The sequence below is a fragment of the Dermacentor albipictus genome, chromosome 7 (assembly GCF_038994185.2).
Source record: "Dermacentor albipictus isolate Rhodes 1998 colony chromosome 7, USDA_Dalb.pri_finalv2, whole genome shotgun sequence".
Classification (NCBI taxonomy): Eukaryota; Metazoa; Arthropoda; class Arachnida; order Ixodida; family Ixodidae; genus Dermacentor; species Dermacentor albipictus.
Window position 1 is genome coordinate 58,497,110 of NC_091827.1, and position 23,670 is coordinate 58,520,779.

The window sequence follows — 23,670 nt, forward strand, 5'->3', positions numbered from 1 at the left end:
CTGTGCGAGTACCTTTGGCTCATCAGTAGTGCTGGCTAAAGTGTCATCAGTTGCGTTTGCTGGGTCATGCATTTTTTTTTTCCGCGGTCCCCTAAAAAATGTATCACCAGGGTTCTACTGCAGTAAAAATCTGCTTTTGCTTCATGTACTCATTTGAACAACCGAGTACCTGCGAGAATAAATTGTCCATTTTTAATGTTGTGAAACCTAACAAATACATCACTGTTGTTGCAGTGATTTCATCCATGTCTACCAGATTGCTAACCGCCATCCAGCATTGGCTAGGTGTCCGCCATGCTCTGCTGAAAGCTGTAGTCATTTCGCATGTGCAAATGCCAGAAGCTTGAATGCAATGTGTCTGAAAATGCAGCACATTTCTTTCAAGAATCACCAGATATACACAGGCACTGACAACCATCTCTTGTATGGCAAAAGTGCACATTAAAAAGGCGCAACCTTTCATGGCGGCACAAGCTCTGTGAATGTGCCAACCACAACGAGGCCATCATCAACAGTCTGTCCTCAACATCTTTAATGGCTAATAAGCCGGTAGTAGTCGCACGAACACATTCCCTTGCCATATGTTGTCTCCATACGACAGAGTGCAACCAAACAGTGTCACCTTCGCTGAACCTTCTTTCTGTAAGGACAAATTGCATTATAACTTGTCTGGTAGCATGCACTATCAGAGGGTGATTTGCTTAAGCATAAGTAGAAAAACAAAAAGAAAGTTCTCAGTTGTGACAGTCACAACAAATGGCCAAAGGGGCTAAAAGGGGAAAGAGGTACTGCTTTGCTATCACACTGCAGGGCCATAACAGCAGTGGCACTCACATACGAGAGTTTTTCTATACCATGTCGAAACAGTGACAGGTACGTGCTATTCAAAGAAGCCTGCGTGACAACAGTAGAATGTCTAGGCTGCAGGATGTAGTGGAATCCGTCCTTCGCTAATCCCGACATTAAGAAGCAAGTCTTTGGCAATGTGCTATAGAGGGCAAGGTTGATGTAGGTGTCACAGTTACATGCAGACTAGAAAACGCATCTGACAGCCATCAGCAACTTATGTGTTTTAGCATAGCAATGCCTTGTCGTCTGCGTACCACCCGTCTGCTGCAAAGAACTCAAACTTCACGACACAGGGAGACCATTACAGCAACGCAGACCGTTCTACAACACTGCTGAGAAAGCTCACAGGGTTTGCCTTGTGTTCATGTAACAGCCCATTCCGTATCGCAAACAAATCTAGCCTGTTGCTGCACAATATATCAGCTCATCATTGACTGAAGATGCACCTCAACAGCCAACAGTGACAAGCTAAACTCATTTTGGATTACATTTTCATGTACTAGATGTATACATGCGCTCCTTTGAGGCATTTTGCATGTTGGCTTTCCGCTTTGTTGCCAGTGTGATCTTGATGTGAAAGATGGATTCCAATCGACATTTGGGCGAGTTGGTACTAGTTGAACATCTTGAAGGGACAGCGTAAGATGACAAAGACAAAAGGCAGCGCTGCCCCTTCAAAATGGGTTCCAACTTTGGTAATCTATTAACATGTTACAACACAGAAACGATGACAATCCTCACCTGAGGTCGCTTGCAATACTTGCTTCAACCACCAACAGAACACAGTATCATGCTGCTCGTTGATTACAGCTATGCAAGCTCCTTGTGGAACCAAGTGATCGCTTTTAAGTATAAAAACTTTACATGAGACCATGACACTCAGCCAGACCTAAATATCAAGCAGCAAGCCACAAGCACCTCCAATAAAAACAGAAAAGGCACACAAACTGTAGCTATTTGTGGCAAAGGTCTACCTTACTGCACTCAATTACTACCACCTCTACTAGAACATAATTAAATGCTAAAAACAGCCCATCCAACAGAGTGTGCCTGGCAGTGAAATAACAAGTAGCACCCACACAAAAGACATCAGTCAATGAGGAGATTCAGCAGAGTTGGAGGGGGGGGGGGGGGGGCCAGGAGGAAGAACGAAATGCAGGCATGATAATAATAAGGGTGGGCAAAATGTAGTCAATTTCACTTCTTCAATGGCATGCTAGAAGCCGGCACTTGCTAAGTCTAGGTACAGTGATAGAATGGTGTCTCAAAATGCCAAATCACGTCATGGGGTTCAATGTCCCAAAGTAATGACGGCTACGAGACATGCCGTGGCGGGGGAAAGGAAAGATAAATTTAAACCTGCACCGAAATCTAAGTACACGAGTGCTCTTGCAGTTCCCACCCTCCGCATGAGGTCGCACGGCAGGGAATCGGACCCTCGACCTCAAGTTCGGCAGCACAATGCCATGGCCAATGAGCCGTCGATGGCCTCAAAATACATGAGACAGGATCTGCGCCGCCCCTGTGAAAATACAGAACCAGCTCCAACAACATTTTTTATACGCAATATATGCTGGCTGCAATTTTCAACCGCTGCTGCCAACTGGAAGATAATTATGTTACATTTTAACACAAGAGGAAATGGGAAGTCTGGGCATGGACTGCGGAGAATTCGCTAATCCAACCTTTTTGACACTGCCCTTTCATCATTACATGCGGAAGTGTGGCACCCTCTTTTTGCATTTCTTCGGATTTTCAGGTTGGTAGAAAAGCACGGCCTTCGGGATTGCCAGCACAATGTAGGATTTTTTTTAGCTGTGTCAGCCGACTGATCACGAATCTCCACCAGTTCCCTTGCTTTATTTCTCACTTTCACAGAGTGTGCCATCTCTGATCACTATTTTATTAGTGATTGTCCTTTTGTGGCCCATAATAATCACAAGAGAAAGTTTTGGAATTGCGATCTATCACTGTAGCTAGACTTAAATACTTGCCTTCATCGTCCCTTTTAACTCGGCATATCTTTCGTGTTGTGCAGACTCCAAATACTTGCTGGCTATCGCTCTAATGCTGCGGAATACAGCTGCTAGTCAAAGCGCTCAGCTTAGAGCATTCAGTTAAAATGCACTTTGTCATCACCAAGGCACTAACTGATGCTGCAAGTGATTGACTGAAACAAGGTATAACAAGCACAATTTAATACTAAATCAGCGAGTCTTGGTAAACTACGAGACAATTTATATAAAATTTGTTACAAAAATACACACAGTGAAACATACAAGACTGGAGACACGCTATAAGAGTGCGAAGGCTTCATCGAGACAAGTAGCAATATAAATGCTTAAATGTTACAAAAACAAGTGCAACATGGCATACATATAAAGAAACAAAAACATACCTGTTGTCTTTTGTATGATACTTTGGTCTCATGTATAAATGGCATAATCATGACAAACAATCTACGGCTCGCACGCTGCGTGATGTACGCCACAGTTATGACTTTTAGCAACTGCCAAGCTGTGTAGTGCATCTATTTGCTCAAGTCAAGTAAACACACTGCAGAACTTGGCAGTGCGAGCTACTGACTGCCTACTGCGGTGTGCAACAGTGGTTGCTCGAGATGGCGCAACACGTTGAACTCAAGATAGCTTCAAAAATTAAATCTCGAAACATGTCCGTAAAGCTAAAATATATGCTGCAAAATGCCCAAAAGAACAAGCCAGGTCAAAAACTTTCCATGTATATATGCGAGATTTGGCATCAAGCGCAACATTCATTACTACGTTTGCAGAAAAAGAAATAATGAAGAAAAAGACACATGGAAGTACGACTACACAAAACATCTTGCCACCACAACAGTAGCTACAAGAATGCCCAAACGGTTCCTCAGAACCTTTAAACTAACGCAATCCCGAAAGTAGGCTCTTTAAGCTTTCAAAAATGCACGCGATTTGCCGCATCATACTTGAGCGGGGCAGAGGCTTCGCCTTCAATCCTTCTCGTACGTTCAATAACGCCTGACGGCAATTGAAGCGCTTTGACAACAAGGCACTCGCCGGAGCGTGCCTAGTATAAGGCGACCTGCTGCAACGTGACCTTGGGACTCCACCGAATGTGCAGCTTTCCTCGGGCGAGTCGGCGACTTTCCTTCCACAGCACGCTGCCACGTAAAACTTGGCAAGGTCGGTCACACACATGCACACACGCAATCAATACGGGGCTTTTCAAATGTGTCACACAGTGGTGATTCGTTTTTCACTATAGATGAATGGCACAATGGGTGTGTAGCACCGAGGACGCCAGCTGGCCAGTGCGAAGCATTGTCAATCACACCAAATGACCACGCCCTGGGGTTTGACAACTGGCTTTTCTTCCATTTTTTTTAAACCTTTGATTCCTGTAATGAAAACAAAGAGAAAGTAAGAACATGAAATGTGCTCACTGTAATGGAAACAGTTGACTGCTGTCAACTGAACAGCAAAAAAAAAAAAGTCTGACATGGAAATACAAGACATGCGATACAAGACATGGCATGGCAATACATGGACGAAATGACAATTTCTTGGACGATGCCTGTGCCAAAAAAGAATGTGGAGCTAGGGCACTATCTTGTAATGAATATAGGTCATGTAATCTGCATCACCATGCTACCATGAGCAAGATTGTGTCTCATAATTTATTTCTCCTTTCACAAGCACCTAAAGCTAGAAAGTTTGAAGGCATAATGTGGACCAAGTTCATCTTTCTAATGGGAAAATCAGGTGATCCGTTACCTTTTGAAGCATGTTAAGTTTTTCCACCTTAAAATCTGAAGGTAAGCACAGGATTTCAGGTGCCATCGTGCAGTTTTCTAAATGCATGATTCATTAATTCTTCTACACACCGCTAAATTATTTTCCTGTTTATTCATCACCTGCACGGTCACTCAGAGAATGCGAAATGTTTTCGTAGAGGCGTATGCCATATTAGCTTATATTATGGTGTTACAAAAATGTGCACGTTATGTCGAAATCACTGTACAGTTTTAGCGACAATTCAGGCAACGTTGGAGCAAAATTTAGCAAAAATGTAGCGACTTTCTTGCTTCAGTTTAGCGACATGCTTGAAAAAAATTACCGACGATTACGTTACTTCCTAATGCGAAATTTGAGCGCAGCAAATAAGCTGTTTCACCTTTTCGATAGATTGAGGCAAAGAAATTGAGCAACACATGTATGCGCTATCACAGAATTTTTTTTTATTTTTCACACGTATTCCTTTAACAAAGACTGCACTAACAGTTCTTGACAGTCATGAAGGAAGCTTTGTGGTCGGAGAAATAGACTGATATATGTTCGACTTGGTACACCAATGCTTGATTCTCAAAGACGAGATCTATACAAGTGCCTCGCGAGGTTGTCACAGCCGTGGGACGCGTTACGAGCGAGAGGAACGGGATGTTCTCCCGCATAAGTGTTAGGAAATTGCTGTTTGTCTTTATGTCAACATTAAAGTCCCCCACTACTAACATCGGTGTGGATCGATGGACGGTTAATGCGAGTTGCAGGAAGTGCACGACGTCTTTCGTGAGTGCGGTAGCGGACTCACGAAAGCGGTATCAGTCGGTCGCTGCTAGCGCTGGGGGGATGAAAGGGGGGCGGAGCTGGTTACGAGGCCGACGACAACGCCGACGCAAAACCCAGGAACGGACGCCAAAGAGCCATTTGTGTAGCCAGCCCTCCTCCACAGTCTCTCCTCCTCCCTTCCATCATCCTCCCTCGCCCGGAGAGCCGACAGCGCGCATGCGCGGCGGCGGAGCAGATTCGTCGGCGAGCTGGTTACGAGGCCGACGACGACGCGAAACCCAGGAACGGACGCCAAAGAGCCATTTGTGTAGCCAGCCCTCCTCCACAGTCTCTCCTCCTCCCTTCCATCATCCTCCCTCGCCCGGAGAGCCGACAGCGCGCATGCGCGGCGGCGGAGCAGCAGATTCGTCGGCGAGCTGGTTACGAGGCCGACGACAACGCCGACAACGCCGACGACAACGCCGACGACGACGCGAAACCCAGGAACGGACGCCAAAGAGCTGCGCTCTAAAAAGACGGCAACATTGCAGACGAGTGACAAAGAAGAAGAAGAAGAAGGAACGTCGCTCACCACGGCAAGAGTCACAGCCATGCCCCCGCCACATCTCAATGACGGACGACCAACGGCTGTAGCACCATGCTTCGCAACAGTGAGGCTGGATGCAGGGGCCCGAGGGAAGGTGTGGGTCGTGCCGTTTTTCGTGATTCGGGGGCCACGTGTCAGATCCGGGGCACGCGCTTTTGCGACGACCGTGTGGGATTCGGCGCTGGCGGCGGTGACGGAGGGTGGACCGACGAGGGACTGTGGACCCTGGAGGTGCTGCCCTCTTGGATGCTGGCCTGCGCAAGCAAGCATGACAGGTTGCAGAAGCGTGGCAGTGAACACTAAGCGTACGTTGCGTCTCATAGTTGGCATTCGAGGCTGCGGTAGCTATGCAAGGAGTGCAGTCATGGAAGTCCCACTCCCCGCATTTCCCAATGCAGTTGTTTTCTATTTGCGATGCATTCTACAAAGTAAATTACAACTCGCACTATTGTGCACTATTTGTGCACTCTTTGCGTTTCCAGTTTGCGATACACCATGTGTTAGTTGCAAGCGCAAATGGTGCATTTTGATTACCAATTGCAAAAATGTGTTGCTCTGCACGTTCAATGATAAACAAGTTCATATTTGCAACAAATTCAATGCAATAACTACATCATATTTTGCAGCATAAGAGTGCGAGACTTAATGTTACATAGAATTACACGACACAGGCCTGCATCTTTCTTTCATACATGAAGCACAACTTCATGCTCACGAACACAAGCAACGAGGAAAGTGTGTAGCATTTCCTGCCACGTATAGAATAGAGTATAGAGCGAAATACACAAAGCTCAGCTATTATTGGCGAGCCATCATCTTGAAAAATCCAAAGAAGAGGCCACAAAATGGAGGAAAGCGTGCAGCCTAGCACCGATTGTCACCGCTGTGTCCACATCACCACTCCCATACCGTCTGCACTATTCCCTTTGCTTTTTCTGTTTGCAGGATGAACGCCAAATGAAGTTCACAAAAGATTCAGAACTTGGAATACACATCAATGTAAAAATTTCAGTGCAGCAGCAACGATTGCCACACTGATTCTTTCCAAGTCGCATAGAGCACATGCGGACGGTTGAAGTGCCGTGCCTTTGTAAATCTGACACCTTCTTTTTTGCCCCCTTATGCCATTACATATGGGGTCATGTTTTGGCAACCTTGTTATCCCACGTTGCTGCACACGGGAGTCAATGGAGAATCAGTTGCATGGAAAATATGCGCATCCCACAATACTTGAAAAAAGAATTTTTTTTTTAAATATGTGCTCCACCAACACTGCACACAGCATGCCAGTAAGCTAAATTCTGAAGTTGTGTGGCTTGAAGGCACGATTTGACTGCGAGGCAAGCCCGCAGTAGGGGGGGACTCCAGATAAATTTTCGCTACTGGGAGTTCTTTCATATGCACCTAAATTTAAATATACCGCCGTTTTTGCATTTCGCCCCCATCGAAATGCGACCACTGCGTCTGGGATTGAACCCATGACCTTGAACTCAGCAGCACAACACCATAGCCACTGGGCTACACAGCGGATTGCTACTGAGCTACAATCGTCAACTGAGTGTTCAACATTAAAGGTCAATGTGTATGATCACACATGTGACAACACAAAGAAGCTAAAGAAATCTGTGCCCTTCAACATGCAGAATCGTCAGGTAGCATAAGAGACCTGGGGCTGCTTGCACGAAGCAGTTTAACCTAACATTTACTGACAATAAAGAAGCTTCACCCAAATGAGAATAAACTGCTGCAAGAAAAATTGCAGAGTGCTAAAATCAAAGCTTTCGCTCGAGTGTCATTTCTCCATTACTTGACAACTTGCTATCACTGATACAAAGCCTCTGAAGTTTGCCTGCAGGTCAAATGTTTCATGCAAGTGGCTTTTCGTGTTACACAGGGGTGAGTCACGAGAACAGAGCCATGGAAAAGGTGAATTTCACTGGCTGATCTGGAGCATCTTTTTTTTTAATCTGGGGAACGGAATTTAGTTTCAACTGGTCATTTCAGATGAACTTGCTCCACAGCAGATTTCGTTGTCAAGGGCACAGATTCACCTTCATGTGTCACAACCTCTGCTGTGATATTACGCACAGCATTATGCTTCCGTATGGGCCATTTTGATTTGCAAGATTCAAACCCTTGCTTGAACATTCAGGTAGCTCCTCCAAAATGACGAGTGGAGGTTTTTCTATAACTTATACACTTAATTGAAGGGTAGCAAATTGCAGAAAGGCTGAGCTATTGCCTGTATTGTGGAAAACCAACGAAAATAAGCACCAACGTGAATAAAATGGGGGATGGCCAATTTGAATAGATAACGAAAATACATTGTGTGTTTGTCAACAGGGCCAGTTGTGACACTTTCAGACACTGACAGTGTCTTCTGTCTCAAGTGCTTGGGAATGCTTCCCGGTAGCTTGACAAGAAGCCTACGTTACAACTGTATGCAGGTGAATTTTATAAAATTTTCACAAGCACGAAGACATGCACACAGAAAGTACACGAAGCAGGCAGCTCTACCTTCTGTACCTTGAGTTTCTGTCTGCGTGTATACTACAACAATTTGAAGATGAATACCGTCAAGCTCGCACAACCACTCTTCGTCGGCAAATCACGCTCTTGGCAATGTGCTCGAGCCAAAATAGACTGTTGAGCTGTAATAACTCTGAGGATGCACACATCCTCCAGGTTTTTGTGGAAAGCACAGAGGAAAAAAATAGACAAATGTAGGTGTCCTACACAACTCTCGTGCACATATGTTGGCAGATTGCAGAAGTCACTGCAAAAGTAAACATCAGTGATAACATGCGCGTTTGGCCAACATTCATCGGCAAAATCATTCATTCTTTCATCGGCATTCATCATCTTTACTGGCAAAATGATTTGGGGCAGCCTACATTTCTTTTTTGCTCGGTTACAGTCATCTATGCAGGCTTCTGCACCGTTATTATTGTGTTGCTATCCCTTAAATATGGTTTTGTTATAGCCAAATATTGTCCCGCTCGCTCTGTAATTCTATTCGTTATATTTTACTTTGTGAAAGTTTCTTGTTCACTGACCTCTCGTGTTCAAAAGCATTCAGTTTGTCTTTTGTATAATTTTTAACACCACATTACTGCATGTTAGCACATTTCTTACACTGTATTTTTTGTATATGTATTCACATATGTATTCTAATTATTGTATAATCTTCGAGTGTGCTCTCCCCCTTTACACAATGCCTCTAGGGGCCTGTAAGGTATCTTTAAATAGCATTTCATGTGGCGTAGTGCCATTCGTAGCGCACTGCACGCTTTTATTAGGTGATAACCCAAATGTGCCACCATTCTCTGCTAGAGGCAGCGTAAAGAGAGTGTCATGTTTTGATCTGGAGGCATTGTATTCCAGCGTTGCCCACCAGCTTGGATGCTAGGAGTTTTCCTAAGGAGGTTGCCACTAGTCAACTCAAAGCTGCTTGTGTTTGGCCGACAGGCAAAAATTGACGACTATTTCATTGATTCAATGCAGGATTGCACACTCCTTTGTTTTTTTTCAGCATTAGCTGTATCAGGCGCTGTCATCAGCGATCCACAGTACTTTGGCAACATGTACTCACAAAAGGAAAATGTGTGTGCTGCAAAACAGGAAGAGAGGAAACTGTGCCCATACCGGCTAACTCTCCCGAATTTTTAATAAAATGTATGAATATGGACTCGCTCTACAATTTCTTGAGTGTTTCGCCCAGTTTTATGGAATATAGATTCTGTTCAGGAAAGCTTTAACGGTGTCCAAGCATGAAGCAGCACAGGATTACAATATGTGCATACAACAAATCAAACAGTGACAGGAGGTCCCATTTCAGTTTCTAACTACGGGACCTCCTTCTGTATATACTTATAATGTAATTATCCCCATTTTTGTCTTGAATAATAAAAAAAAAAGAACTGATTCTGATAATAGCTGTGCTGCCCTCATGGCCTCCAAAATTTGGCGGCACGTGGTGCCCAATCGCGGAGGTAATACTTCGAGCAAGCTTATTCAGACGTGTTCATAAAGGTGGCGAAATCAGACTAGCAAAGTGTCTGAAAAGTCAGTCATCTAGATAGAGTAGAACCTCGTTGATACAACTGCACTTCGTGTGATTTCCAGGCACCAACGTTCGCTAACGAGAACACAAAAGATGACCAAGCACAGTTGCTCTTCTTTTTTTTTTTACCGGTTAATATGTTCTCCGAAAACATACATCTCTTGGAACCAAGCTTTCGTAGATCGCCAACCTTCAATCATAAGATACATTTTCTCGCCTCTAGATACCACGTGAACAAGGTACGAGGCACATGCGATTGAGAGCAGTAGGCGCTCCCGACAGCTTCCCCGCTGTGCTCGCCCGCCTGTGCCACGTCAAAATGCCGGCAAGCTCTCGGTTTCCTATTCCCTTACCAGTAAATCTGCTCCCGGACTGTTGCAATCGCATTTCTCGTTATCACATGCTATCGCTGCCAACCCTATGGCAATAGGCATCTATACCTGTGTCACAGCACATGTGGCGTAGTGCCATTCGTAGCGCACTGCACGCTTTTATTAGGTGATAACCCAAATGTACCACCATTCTCTGCTAGAGGCAGCGTAAGGAGAGTGCCATGTTTTGATCTGGAGGCATTGTACTCCAGCGTTGCCCACCAGCTTGATTTCGTTTGTTTCCCGTCGCAGTCTTACAATATTAGACAATAGGAAAGTGACAAAGCGCATCTCGGGTCATTCAAGCTCCAACAGCTTGACGTACGTCAGTGTCTCGTGCCGCAACGATTCTTGCCGAGTGGGCAGTCAAACTTCCTGTCAGAAGCTACTGACCCAGGACGAATTCAAGGAGCGCAAATGATAGCTTGCCAAAGCCGCAGAAACAATGCGCATCTCGGGCCCCATCGGCTCGCCGTGCATCGCCGTCTCGTGCTGCTCGCACAACGCTTCGCATTACGCAGACGCCAACTACCATCGAGTCTGCAGAATCTTTTAGTGACCTTGGATTGTAAATTTTTTTCCAGGTTAGCATGTTCTTTTCCAAATGCATGAACGCAGTTCTACTGTACAGCACATTGATTTTCAGTCACTGCTGTATTTAGCTTCCCACTAAACTTTATTAATTATTATGTGCACAGGTTGGCATGTATGCATGCCACAGCGGCAGTGATTGACATGGCATTCTTTATGTCACCTGCCAAAATTAACAGAAAAAAGAACTTGAGCAGGCAGGGAACTTAGACATTCTGTGCATGCAGTACAGTAGAACCTGAAACAAGAATTAAAGACTGACAAACACAGGCACTGATTCATCTGCGTCTAGCGTCTGTGTTCATCAAATTATATTCCTCATCTCATGTTACTCTGCACCCTGCCCACTCCCATAGCCTGCTTAGTGACTAATTGATTACACAGGCAACTTACGAAGTTCCTGTTTGGCTAGTCATTCTACAGAGGGGGAAGCCACTTCAAATGCTCTCCACATCTGTGTCAAGCTTTGCACACATCCAAAATTAAAACGAGCAGAAACCGCTACACACACACGCACACAGGCACAGAGCGAGGCAGAAAGAGCAGTGCGTGGAAAGCAGCGCCCCTTGGGCACAATGGGGTGCATTTAATGTGTGACTCAGAGGGAAGGGGAGCTAGCCTGGAGTGCGATGGGCGTCAGCCACTCTCGGGGCAGGCAGCGCTGGAGGAAAGGCACGCAAGAACTGAAGTAGGCCAGTCGGTTCACCCAGGCCGGGATCTCCTCTCCGCACAAGATCTGTAGGGAGGGAACCACATCTGCGCTCAGTTGACACTCCAATGCAAGCACACCAGTGTTCACCACCACCATATTGCGTCTGCGAACACTGGTTACAAGTAGCAGCCACAAAACAAGATTTGAAAGGGAGAGAACATGCCACTGTTGCCAACATACATGGCCGGGCAGGCAGTGTCACGGAATTTGACTGACTACTTTGTTTGTTTGTTTATTGCAGCAACACTAATTAAGAGCTCAAAACTAAGCCTTCTGTGTCTATCTGCCCATCCGTTTCTTCCCCTGTGCTGACAACAGCTGGCACCATCACCAGACCGCCACTTAGACTTAGCGACCTCAGCAGTGGATTTGCTATACAGTGAAAAAAGAAAAGCAAAACTTTGGCAGCCACTCTGACTACCACTCGGATTCAACCTCATGTCCCTGTGGCAATGTACTGTTGGGAGCTAGACACACTAACCACTGCGCTATCATGCACCTTTGGCAGTTGCTACTTTTTGCAGAGTCCTGCGCCTTGCGAACATGTGATTCACGGCCTCTGTGCATATATATTTCAGAGGCAACAGGAGTTAATACGGTAGCAGATCAGGATCACATAGTGTCTCTCCAGAACTAACCCTAAAGCATTCAAATGTATGAACGACGTGCTAACGGGTGCACAACTACATGACAACATAACTCTGATAGCAGCAACTCCACAAAACAGAAAAGCGTGCGACAATATGAAACATACGACATTGCCAAAGTACTCCTTGTCTTCCGCAACACTCTCCCCCCCCCAACCCTCAAAATTGCACGTGCAGGGACGTAACCAACCAACCAAACAAACAAACACCCAATCAATCAATCAATCAATCAATCAATCAATCAATCAATCAATCAATCAATCAATCAATCAATCAATCAATCAATCAATCAATCAATCCCAGTGTGTGCCAAAGAGGGGAGAATGTTGTGCAACCTTGGTCAGGGCGCCCGAGAAGTGGTTGCAGTTCTTGTTCATGAGGTGGTATCGGTCCCCGCGAAACTCGTTGCCCAGCTCCTCAACAATCTTGCGTACATCTATCTGGTTGAAGTCTGTGTGGCCCACCAGGATGCTCTGCCTGCACGTGTTGTCACAATACATGCACACAACAGGTAACCTTATGTGAAATGCCAATTATGTATGCACCAAACTGTTAACCCTGTAATGCCTAAACGCACTTTCACATCAAGGAAAATTGCAACAACTTGTTCCCTCCATCTCCGGCCACGGAGAGTATGTATGTGCATGTACACACATGCACACGCAAAAGAAAGAAAAAAGAAGACGAAACCGAGATGTCCCTTGAGTTGTGACTCAATTAACGCCCTAATTCATTGGTTTGTTGAATTATGGACATAACTCTCTCCAGCATAGAGTGTCCTTCAGGACCCCTACTATGGGGAATAAAGTTTTACCACCATTAAAAACACTAGTATGAGTAAAGATTCCTAAGCTTAAACCAGAATTTTCAGGTATCAAAACAGCATTGCATATAGTAGTATGATACACTGAGCAAGGTTAAATTGCAGGGACAGGGTTAAATGTAATGAGATCATGCGTTTCACAGCAAACAATGTGGTTTCAAACTGGCCTTTCACAGCGAATTAGTGATGCGAGAGATATTGAGAGCAGTGTGCCACAGATTTACCTTTTATTGTGTGAATTATTTTACCAGAAAAAAAAGAAAAGGTGCCGCAGGAACCTCCAGTAACACATTTAGACCATATGCTAGACCAATGGTGATATTTTCCAACGTTTACAGTAATTGCCAAGTACTTACAGGTGCGTGAAGCATTTAGCAGAGTTTCTTCAAATTTAAATATATGTGTTGGTACGCCTTTAGGAAGTTATGCATCACCAGCTTGTCGGGTATCAATGGGAGCAGGGACAGCTGCTTAAGTAGGCACACAAAGCACTTCATATAAGGTGGCAACATGACTTATAACGGAAAGCAGTGACAGCAAGCAGCAATTTACATAGCCGATCAGATCAATCTGACCTTTATTTACATGATGTTGTGTTTCCCTACAAGATTACTGGACACATTAAAGGCCTTTGTTTAGCTCCTACTGGTTCAGTGAACATACGTTAAGGCTAACTTCCAAGAAGACAACACATTTTCCAAGTTTCCCTCATGTCTACTGTACTTTTCTTGCAATAAATTTTCGTTTGCTGCCCCTCTGGTATATATACAAACAATAATAGCATGGTCGATTGCGTACTCTTGTTCACACGTGCAAGTCTTTAAATCTGTGGGTACACCACAACTTCGTAGTGTTCCGTGTTCTACATGAAGAGACCGGGGGATGGTGAGCAAGGAATGCTGCTGCAGCGTACGGCCTGAATTTACAGAATCAACAAATAAGAAGCAATACCACACATGGCTGGCTAGCAAATGAAATCATATTTCTTCTTCCTCAAACAAAGATTTCAGATGCTGGTCAGCCATGTGTCAAGCTGACTCTTCTTTGTCCGGTCTGTAAATTTAGGCTGTACGCTACAGCGATCACAAACCCACTACCATATTTACTTGATCATAATGGACACTTCCTTAAAAATTCGCTAGAACACGACATGTACATTAGAATGGAGCGCGAAACAAAAATGCAATTGGTAGCATTTAAACACCCCCCCCCCTCCCCCCCTCCAATTCTTGCTCGAATGCAATGAACATTTTATTGCGATAGGAATTATATAGACATTCCAGCTGCATTTTTGCCATCACTGTGATGCCTGCATAAAGTCCACGGGCAATAACACTGTTGCTATGCGTTATATGCTGTATGTGTGGGTGAAGGCATGTGATGGAAGCTGACAACCACGGCTCGATCTGGCGCGCGCGAAGAAAGAAAGCGGAGAGCAAACATGCCATCTTCCGTCACACGAAAGGCCGTGGGGGGTGGCAGGTAGAGAGGGGGGACGGCGACGTTGTGGTCTGGCAGCAACTACGCATTTCGCAACTGGGTGCAAGGGGCACTGACGGTCGCAGCCCAATCTCGCATGCCATATTAAAGAAATATTGTTAAAAAGAAGAAAGCAGGTAGGTAGTGCGGGAGGGACAGGGGGCGATGGCGACTTTGCCAACAAATGTGTACTTTGCACAGTCGCACGCACCGTATCTGGAGAGGGATCTGCAGACGGCTCATACCTTTGTGCATGCCGTGTTCTCGCTGCTCTTGCATTGATGATGTGATAGACAGCCAGCGTTTTGACATCACACCAGCGTTTTGACAGCCAGTGTACGTGCTCATCGAGTGTGATGTGTTCATGTTTGCTTGTGTACGCTGACACCGTGCTTGTTAATTCAGTTAGTAAGCGAATGTTTACAAGTTTATACGGCCGGTAAAACTTATCCTTACTTTATATAGCTGTCTACTAATTTGCCATCACAATCTATGCTACACCTTTCGGGAGAAACTGCAACTTTTTACATCTGACAACAAACCGCTACTACTTCTTTATCTTGCCATGGCAATAGTGGAAAATTGGGTGTGCCTTATAATCGAGTAAATATGGTAGTTCAGACAAAACTGTTGTTGAAGTAAGGAAGGTGCTGCGTAAGTTGTGAATTGACAGGCAAGTGAAAGTGGAGTGTTGGTGACCTGGTTACTAACACTGATGTTCTCTCTGATGATAGAGCAGAGAATCCTCAAGCTCACCTGCCAACCTGTGAACTTTATAAAATTCTCAAAAATCCCACGGACATGACATGGGCGGAGCGAAGATAGCACACTTTTTTAAATTGTGCCTTTGTAGGATATACATGTACTCTATTTTCAATAGTTTACCTTTAGACACAGCATGCGAGCAGCAACGACCTAGGAACAGATGCGCACGCTGGTAAGCATATGTCTGGTCTGACCTTAAGTCTTGCGTGGGTCAAGGTTAATGCAAAGCTGGCACCTGTACCTCCTGCCCACCAAGTGTATTCCCCCCCCCCCCCTTTTTTTCAGCTTTATATTGACTTCAGTGCATAAGAGGCAAAATTCATTGAAGCCGGCTACTCACTTGTACTTGAACTGGTCTCCGAGGTCATTCGCGAATTTTGGCGGTATTTCAAAGATTCCCGAGAAAGGGAATGGGTGGCCCCCGTATGCATACTCTGGAAAGCAACACAGAGCGGAATGCACAAAACTTGGTAACATCACATGGAAAAAAAAAAATCAAAAGAACTGTTTGCATCTAACTTCCTTTTGCGATTTGTCATGACCCAGACACTGGTCGATCACGAGACAACAGATATGGCAGGCATTAAAACAAGAACAAATAATCACTCACACAAAAAGCTTTGTATAACTTATCCATAGCTCCCGAGGTCACTTTGCATGGATCACACATGGACATCAAAGGTCTAAGGCTTTCTCAAAAGAAAGTAAGCAGCCTGATTTTTCAGTTAAATGTTTAAAGTCAGTATTACCCACTTTGTTTTTAATTTATATGCCCTCGAAATAGCAATGGAGTTCAGAATTAAGAGATGCTTGTGAAGAAACCCTTTGTATCTACCACCTGTACAATTTTACAATAGCATTTGTGGAACATCTTGAAGGGGCAGTGCTGAACTCACAACTAACTTTGTTCAAAGGCATACACAAACTTATGTACACAACCCATAGCCACGTGCTCTCCCATCAATGGCGCCATTATCAGTGCGCAGGCATAAACGCAAAATCCTGTAATCTAATGCTACACTGCACTATGTAGCATTAGATTACAGGATTTTGCGTTCTTGAGTTTGTTGAGTGCAGTTAAAATTTTTGCCACTCAGAATCATCGGGCAACTTCAAATGGCGAAAAATTTCGCCATCACTTGTCTGTACCATCAAGAGTCGTGATGGAGTGAGGGAAGCACTGGCCAGTAACAGCGGCACAAGAAAAGCTGCAATATTACGGCCAGTAAAGTGCGGCCAACCTCAGTTTCTCATTGCCTGGAGACGTAGATATTGTACTTCTGTGTCTCCGTGCTACTGACAATGCCCAATGGCCACAACACAATGACCAGGTAAAATGCACGCGTGCGTGCCCAAAGCAATGCATTGATGAGCTTTCCTGACCACTTGTGAAATAAAGAAGACTCTTCCTTTCTTGTGAATTGGTTTGAAATTTTCAGAATCCCAATTATTCAGATTTCTAGGACGACGCCACCCATTCTGAATAATCAACTGGTAACTATACTTGTATTAGTGCCATCTGTGATGGACTAATACAATACATCAATTGTAGACATCCTTGATAGCCACAGAAATGGAAGGTTAAACAGAGATGGCAGCACTGACTGCTGCTGAACTCTTGGCTGCTGTTGCCGCCAAACCTGTCTTGACCGGATGTTACTTTAACTTTCAATGAACGATTGTTGGTGCACACAAATATAAGTGTACGAAACTTTAATGACCTTACGAAGCTGCATTTAATTTTTTTTCAGATTTCATCTGAACAGCTTGCAGGTGTAAGGTGTGCCTTTTTCAGAATGGCAGCTAACCTAAATACGATCGTTATTTTCCTCAACACTGTTGGGATGAAATCTTTTGCAGCTTTAACTAAAACGCTGACCAGTTTGTAATCACGAGCAGTTCTGGACGATTCCCTCAGCATATCCCGCTTTCTGCTTAGTTTTCATGTTTTGGGCACCTCAATTCTTTCTCATTTTCTGAACTGTTCTAAGTAACAGAAATGAATGCTTACCTGTCCCGTAAATTTCTACACCTGTATGAAATACTCCAAGGCCAATTGGAGCCGTGTATTCATTGATCCAGTACTGCGCATGGAAACAAAATAAATACAGGAACTTGTTCAGGGTGACCAAAAATGCAAAACAAGAAAGCTTCAGGTTAAGTTTAATGCTGTAAATGAAAGAGAATAAAGAAGCATGTTACAGACTTTGTATGGCACTTCCACAATACAAGTCTCGCAACACTTGCAAGCAAATAGTGAAAGCGCTCTTTGAAATCATAAGAGAAACAAGTAGTTTACACATCTTGTCACAGTAGTAAAACACCCTCTCAATAGCCCCTTTGCATTTAAGATAAGTAAACCAACACAGAATGACAGTTATAGAGATTTACGCTTGAGCTTACTTAGTTGTGCTTTCACACTTCCAAATTATAGAATAAAAGTGTTAACGTGCTTCTATTTTCATGGCTTCATATTAGCTATTAAAGAACAATTGCTTCTGAACAACCAGTGAAAGATATGTAAGAACTCTGTCCGTAATTACTTGATTGCAAAGAACATGACTGCTGCCTCTCGTTTCTTTGCCAATCGTGTTATGCTGTGCACAAGCAGCTATACGTTTGGCCTGACGTCCATTATCCTGTAATTGCTTAAGTGTGAAAAAGAGAGAGAGGGGGACACCAACAGGCAGGCAACACAAGTGCGGTAACGAAGATTGTGCGTCTGTTTGGCTATTTCTTGTCTTCTCGCAGAGTTCCCATATAACTGGGCAAATGAGCACCAACCAGCTCAGTTCCCGACTCCTATGTTATCACCTTGTTAATGATCACGAAGATGGTATTGAAATGATTACCATGTCATAGACATTGAGAGTGACAGGCTCCCGAGCCATGCCTGTCCACTGGAACACCAGACCTGCGTGATGAGGAGCAAACAAGGAAAATTGGGGTGAATGGATTAGCAGTACTGAACAGTTTGCAAAAATGTCTGAGCAGTGAGCTCACCAGCACTGGAACTATCGGCAAATTTTGCCTTTGCTATGGATATACCAATCTTTCAAGGATAGTTTGTAAAGGGGTGCTATTCCGAGGCTGCCATTGGCTTTTCAGTGTGGCAAAGACGAGGCTTACTCATCTGAACCAATGGCTGGAAGTAGACCCTGAAGTGGCTGAAGTAGGCCACGCTAGTACGGGACCCAAGACCCCAGTGCAATGATGGGTACAGCCACTTGGGTATCACTCCACATCAGTCAGTGCAGCATTTAATTGCCAACAACTGCATGCATATGGCGCACATTAAAAAGTTTATTTTTTTCGTAGCAGCAGAGTTGTGACACGGCACCCGTTCGATGCCAACAACGTTCTGCACATCTCTCAAAAGTTATAATAGGGCACCCTTTCAAGCCTTCAAGAGCATTTCGGTTATCTGCTCAGCTTTTATGAAGTTCCGCTTAACAAAATGTGCTGACACCACGAGAAGAAGGGTCACAATGCCCTAACTTCACTGAACTAGGGGGAAAAAAAATGAAGGACTTACCGTAAGGTACAGAAACAACTGAAGCTACATTGCAAATCCCATAAATGTCACATGATTCACAACGGAGCACCATACAATGTGCTTCCACCATGCCACCGCATCGCTGTACCACTCCCCTCCATTGTATTTCAATTGTCAGCCATGTGCTAAAGCAACGTCTTAATGCTACATTGAAGTGTCCTTTTAAGAGGCTGCCCTTAAGTTACCAGCTGCATGTCCCATCATGTCAAACGCACAGTTGCTTTTGACCTTTTCTACTTTGAACTTAGAGAAATGGCAGGTCACAGGAGGGCATCACACTTAAGCTGAAAGGTTTGTACCTTTCAGTTAGAGGTTAGACATCTGCCGGACCAAAATGCTCATTTCAAAGAAAAGAATTGGTGCCAAGTTGCCCTGGAAAAGATCTGGATCCTTTGCAGCAAATGTTGAGCAATTTTGGCCGCCCTTTAACATATCTATGTTGTAGAAACATGAGCACAACTATAGAAGAACATGAAAAATGCTAGAGTTTTTTTACCACTTTCATATAAGGATATGATTCCACTTCCTCAACCATGAACAGTGCAAAGAACATCAAAATTATGATTGAGCCCTCTTAATGAATTCCTAGCTGTATAGTTATGAACTTGCCTTTATTACTGTAATTCTTTATGTGCGAGTTTCATTTGTCTTATGATAGCACATTTAGGGCTCAATCAACTACTTTTACACATAGGCATACCAAGTTTAACCTGCAATACAGCAAGTAGCAGCACACAGCAGAAGCCTCGCCTTCTTTCGAAATAAATAAAAGAAAAGCAAGATATACTTCTAGCACTGTGCATACGCTTCCTGAAAGGATCTTACCAGGCCTGGCAGCCCTCTCTTCATCAGATAGTCACTGATAATCACAGAACACTTCACACAAAAGTGACTGCAAATGCCACACAATTTTCATCGCTGCAACACTATGTTAATGATTTTTCCCCGTTAGTTGAGAGGATTTCAAATGTGCATACATCATGGAAACCTTGTGCTAGACAAGGTGGACACTGCAAGGATGTCAATAAAGAGAAGTAACAAGAAACCATCTCTTATATTCGCAAGCAGAATAGCATTGCCATGAGCTTCTTTGTCAGGTTTTTAATTACTTTGCTTCTGGAAAATTATTGCTGTTGCTATGCATTCACTTTTGCACAGAATATGTTGCACTGATCAGATTGCGTAGTCATGAGTGCTGGAGCAGCACCTAGTATGTCGGGCCGGTTGATAAGATTGCGTCCAAAGCACGTAGTAAATTCATTTTTGAATTGCTGCCATTTGTATGATGGTGCTCTGTAAATAGAGGTTGATCGTAAGCAACGTCATTTGCCTGGACAACTACCAGCCGTGCCCGCTGTTATCACTGCCGCTAAGTTGTATCTATGTTTGTATTGTAGTGCAGCAAGCGAGTTTCTCCCACGAAAGTTTACGACACTCTGCTATCAGGCAGCCGGTTGAGGAAACATTTGCCACAGTCTGCTGCTGTCCAAATAAGCAAATATACACAATGAAAGGGCTAGGCAATACACAAGGCAAAGTCCTTATACAGGCACAGTGTCTTCTTGACGAAGGGCAGTACACTATGCTTCCAACTTCTTCCCTTAGGCAGCTGCGTGCGAAATCTTAAAATGCAATTCTGGGTTTTTGCCTGCTAAAACCCCGATCTCATTATGAGGCATGTCATAGGGTGGGAGACTAGGGATTAATTTTGACCACCCGGGATTCTTTAATGTGCGCCTACTACGAGGCCCGTCTGAAGAGTGTCTGACCTTATTTATTTTGGAGAGAACTGCAGGGCACAGGTTGGCCACACTGTGTAATGTGGGATTGAGGTACGTGGCATTTTTAGCCTGCAGGTGGCTGGGTGTGCTGTTGCGTAGGTGCAGTTTTGTTGTGTAGTGTCGTCTTGTCTTGGCACAATTTTGAGCGAGCAAAAATGAGGGAACAAGTTTAAAAAAGATACTGCGTAAGTTTATGCGAAAACTTTGGTGATATCCGAGAAGAAGCAATTCAGAAGAACCACACAGCACGTGTAGATGACAGTATGGTCAAGAAGCCAATTAAAATGGGGTACAACTGCTGCAAGAAAGACCAAACATATGTGGAGAGTGAGCCCCGCTATGGGAGGTTTTCAACAAGCCATAATAGTGCAGTTATTTGCGCAAACCACGATAAGGTGAGATCGCCGGCTTAAAGTCAGAGAAGTTGCTCAGCTGGCAGTAGTAACAAAGATGCTATGCGTGCCTTAATAAAGTCAACCTGATTGCTCAGTGGGTGCCAGCAAAATTTTGCTAAGGGGCTTTGACAGGAACTTCAAGAACTGTACGGTGTCTTTCTTGACCCTGCACAGTTACATTACACTGCTACATTAATAGTTAGCAGTGTATGTTAACACATTATATGCAACAGATTCTTTGCAGTGTCAACACTAATGTGGCTTGTCACTGCACCTCATATGTGTGGCATGTTATGAGCAGACTGAACTGTGTTTGCCCAAAAAGGCTAGATAGTGCATATTGTTTCCTTCAAATACAGCTGAATACTGCTAGAGATTTAAGTTTACTAAGCATGGCTAACATATGGGATTCATAAAGAGCAGATTGGCCACATGAACCATAACTACCACATGTGCACAACTGTAATAGTGACCATTGAACCAGTTGCTGACAACATAACAAAATCTTGATGCCCCACTTCACTTGCTCTTTCAGCTTTTCTGTTCTGCTGCAACTTATTCACACACTAAGGAACAAACATCTGGTGTTCCGGTGCACTACCTATGTTAATCCACTGGATGACAGCCTTGCAAATCACAAATGCACTGGTGTATACTACATGTGTGTCCTTGACTGGTTACTCCTGGGTTTACTATGTTAGGATCAACGGAGACCAGAAAAAAAAAAGAAAATCAGCTAATGAATAACTTATTAAAACTATAAAACTACTGTCAGAAGGCATTTAAAATATAAATAGTAATAATAGCAGCTCATGAATATATCTCAGTTCCTCATAAAAGCATTTTATGGTAGTTGTTGGATTATAATGCTACGAACCATTTACAAGCACCATATGTGATCACCAACGGTCACATAAAGAACACAGACGCATAAAAAGAGAAAAAAAGGAGAGGGAGAAAAAAGGCAAAAAATAACTCAACGTTACAAGCGCACGCCCCTGCAATCGACTTCTCATTGGCTCCGCTCCAATTCACAAGATGCAACGGTAATAAAACTGCATCCCAGCACGCCGGGGCCAACCGGAGAAACGTACTGCACAGTTCGCTACTACTTCGCTCACGAACCTAGCGAGCGCACGGAACCACAACAACGCTACTTAAAAGCAACGCATACTTCTCGGGGAACGGGCTCGGCCGCTGACGACTTCCCCGACACAGCTGATTCGAGTTTCCTCATTGGATCGCCGCAGACGTGACCCGGACGACAGCATCGTCGGGGGAGGCGCCGCGTCACAAAACAGACACAGCTGTTGTACACAGAAAGAAGTCACGAATTACAGAGGAGCGCGCAGACGTTGTAGCAAGAGCGGCTTCGAAATGCTTACACATAGTCCCTTCTTCGATGCATTCAAGCAGATCGGCTGTTGAGCATCGTGGCTAAAAAAAGGAAAGATGGGATATTACGGAGAGCGTAAAAGAGAAAAAGGCTGCGGTCACTTTAGCTACGCGCATTTTCACGCCGAGCTAGCCTTTTATCAGTCAGGAGTGCGATCACGGTCGTCGAGGCCTATTGCATGCACGACATCCACAACCCGCGAATATTAAACACTCGAAGGCGTATGGCCACGCAGATATCAATCGAAGAACGCGATGAATCAACGACGCTCGCGCGCATTTCACGTCGGGCTGTCCTTTTATGGTCGGTCAGATTGCGTGCACACACAAAATCGTCGTGTTATCCCGTGATTATTTAAACACTCGAAGGCGTTTGCACGCCGACACGAACTGAAGAATGCGATGAATCGATGATTCCACAGCCGAGTGTGTCGCAATGTAGCTGACATAGCAGTCGAGAAACTTTTCGCAGTCTCAACTGCACGCTTTCGCCGGTTGCAATAACTCCAGGCGCGAAAAGGGTAAATTTTATTCGTTCAACGGTGATCAATCGACAGTTACGACCTCCTCATGCGCTGCAGACGAATGAATGAACGCAAAAAATCACTGAAGAGTGACACTTGCATTGGAACAACGTTTTCGTAACAATGTAAATCTCGGACTACGCATGTGGCGCTGCAAAAGAGAGCAAGAGCGTGGAGTTCACCGCTAAAGGCCTGACGAGACCACACAGAAACAATGATACAAAGCGTTACTCGCATACATCATCAACCTCTGAGCGTCCACCATCTGACAAGAGGAGAGAGAACACAACGGAGCGATATCGAAGTTACCCACCTGGTAGTAGAATAATACGGCGACGTCTTGCGCCGCCGGCGAATCGCTGCCGTGGCGCCTGCCTTCAACAGTCCTCGCTTAACCTCGCGCCCTATGCAGTCCGCCGCATTGTGGTGACTCGGGATCAATTTTGACTGGCGATCGTCGTTCACACAGCGCCGGCGGCCATTGCTAAACAATAGCACGCCGCAGCTGCGATCGAGGCTAGAACCGATGGAACTGCGAAACGCACAGAAGTTGCATGCTGCGTTTGAG

The 23,670-nt window shown here is 44.6% G+C and overlaps 1 protein-coding gene across 8 annotated transcripts; it reads right to left on the minus strand.

The window, feature by feature from the left end:
* Nucleotides 1–1,462: 1,462 nt before the first annotated feature.
* Nucleotides 1,463–23,638, minus strand: LOC135912673 (deubiquitinase DESI2-like). Of its 8 annotated transcripts, XM_070522265.1 has the most exons (11): nucleotides 23,416–23,638; nucleotides 23,203–23,253; nucleotides 22,569–22,620; nucleotides 22,358–22,490; nucleotides 18,304–18,365; nucleotides 17,463–17,535; nucleotides 15,792–15,885; nucleotides 12,695–12,861; nucleotides 11,645–11,761; nucleotides 5,986–6,254; nucleotides 1,463–4,246 (listed from the first exon to the last, which is right to left on the minus strand). In XM_070522265.1, the coding sequence occupies exons 4-11, from the start codon at nucleotides 22,452–22,454 to the stop codon at nucleotides 4,232–4,234; spliced, it is 894 nt and encodes a 297-aa protein (XP_070378366.1). In that variant the 5' UTR covers nucleotides 22,455–22,490; nucleotides 22,569–22,620; nucleotides 23,203–23,253; nucleotides 23,416–23,638; the 3' UTR covers nucleotides 1,463–4,231. The 8 variants fall into 8 exon arrangements, with proteins under 8 accessions (XP_070378366.1, XP_070378365.1, XP_070378367.1 ...); XM_070522264.1 differs by lacking the exon at nucleotides 23,203–23,253; XM_070522266.1 differs by lacking the exon at nucleotides 22,358–22,490 and having other exon boundaries at nucleotides 23,416–23,636.
* Between the last annotated feature and the right edge of the window lie 32 nt (nucleotides 23,639–23,670).

What these genes read in the sequence shown, in the direction of transcription:
- LOC135912673 (XM_070522264.1), bottom strand. Translation starts at nt 22,454, where the DNA reads ATGCTGTCGTCCGGGTCACGTCTGCGGCGATCCAATGAGGAAACTCGA. An exon ending in CCGAGCCCGTTCCCCGAGAA is followed by an intron (nt 18,366 to 22,357) that starts GTATGCGTTGCT and finishes CTCATCACGCAG; the next exon opens with GTCTGGTGTTCCAGTGGACA. An exon ending in GGAGACCAGTTCAAGTACAA is followed by an intron (nt 12,862 to 15,791) that starts GTGAGTAGCCGG and finishes CAACACGTGCAG; the next exon opens with GCAGAGCATCCTGGTGGGCC.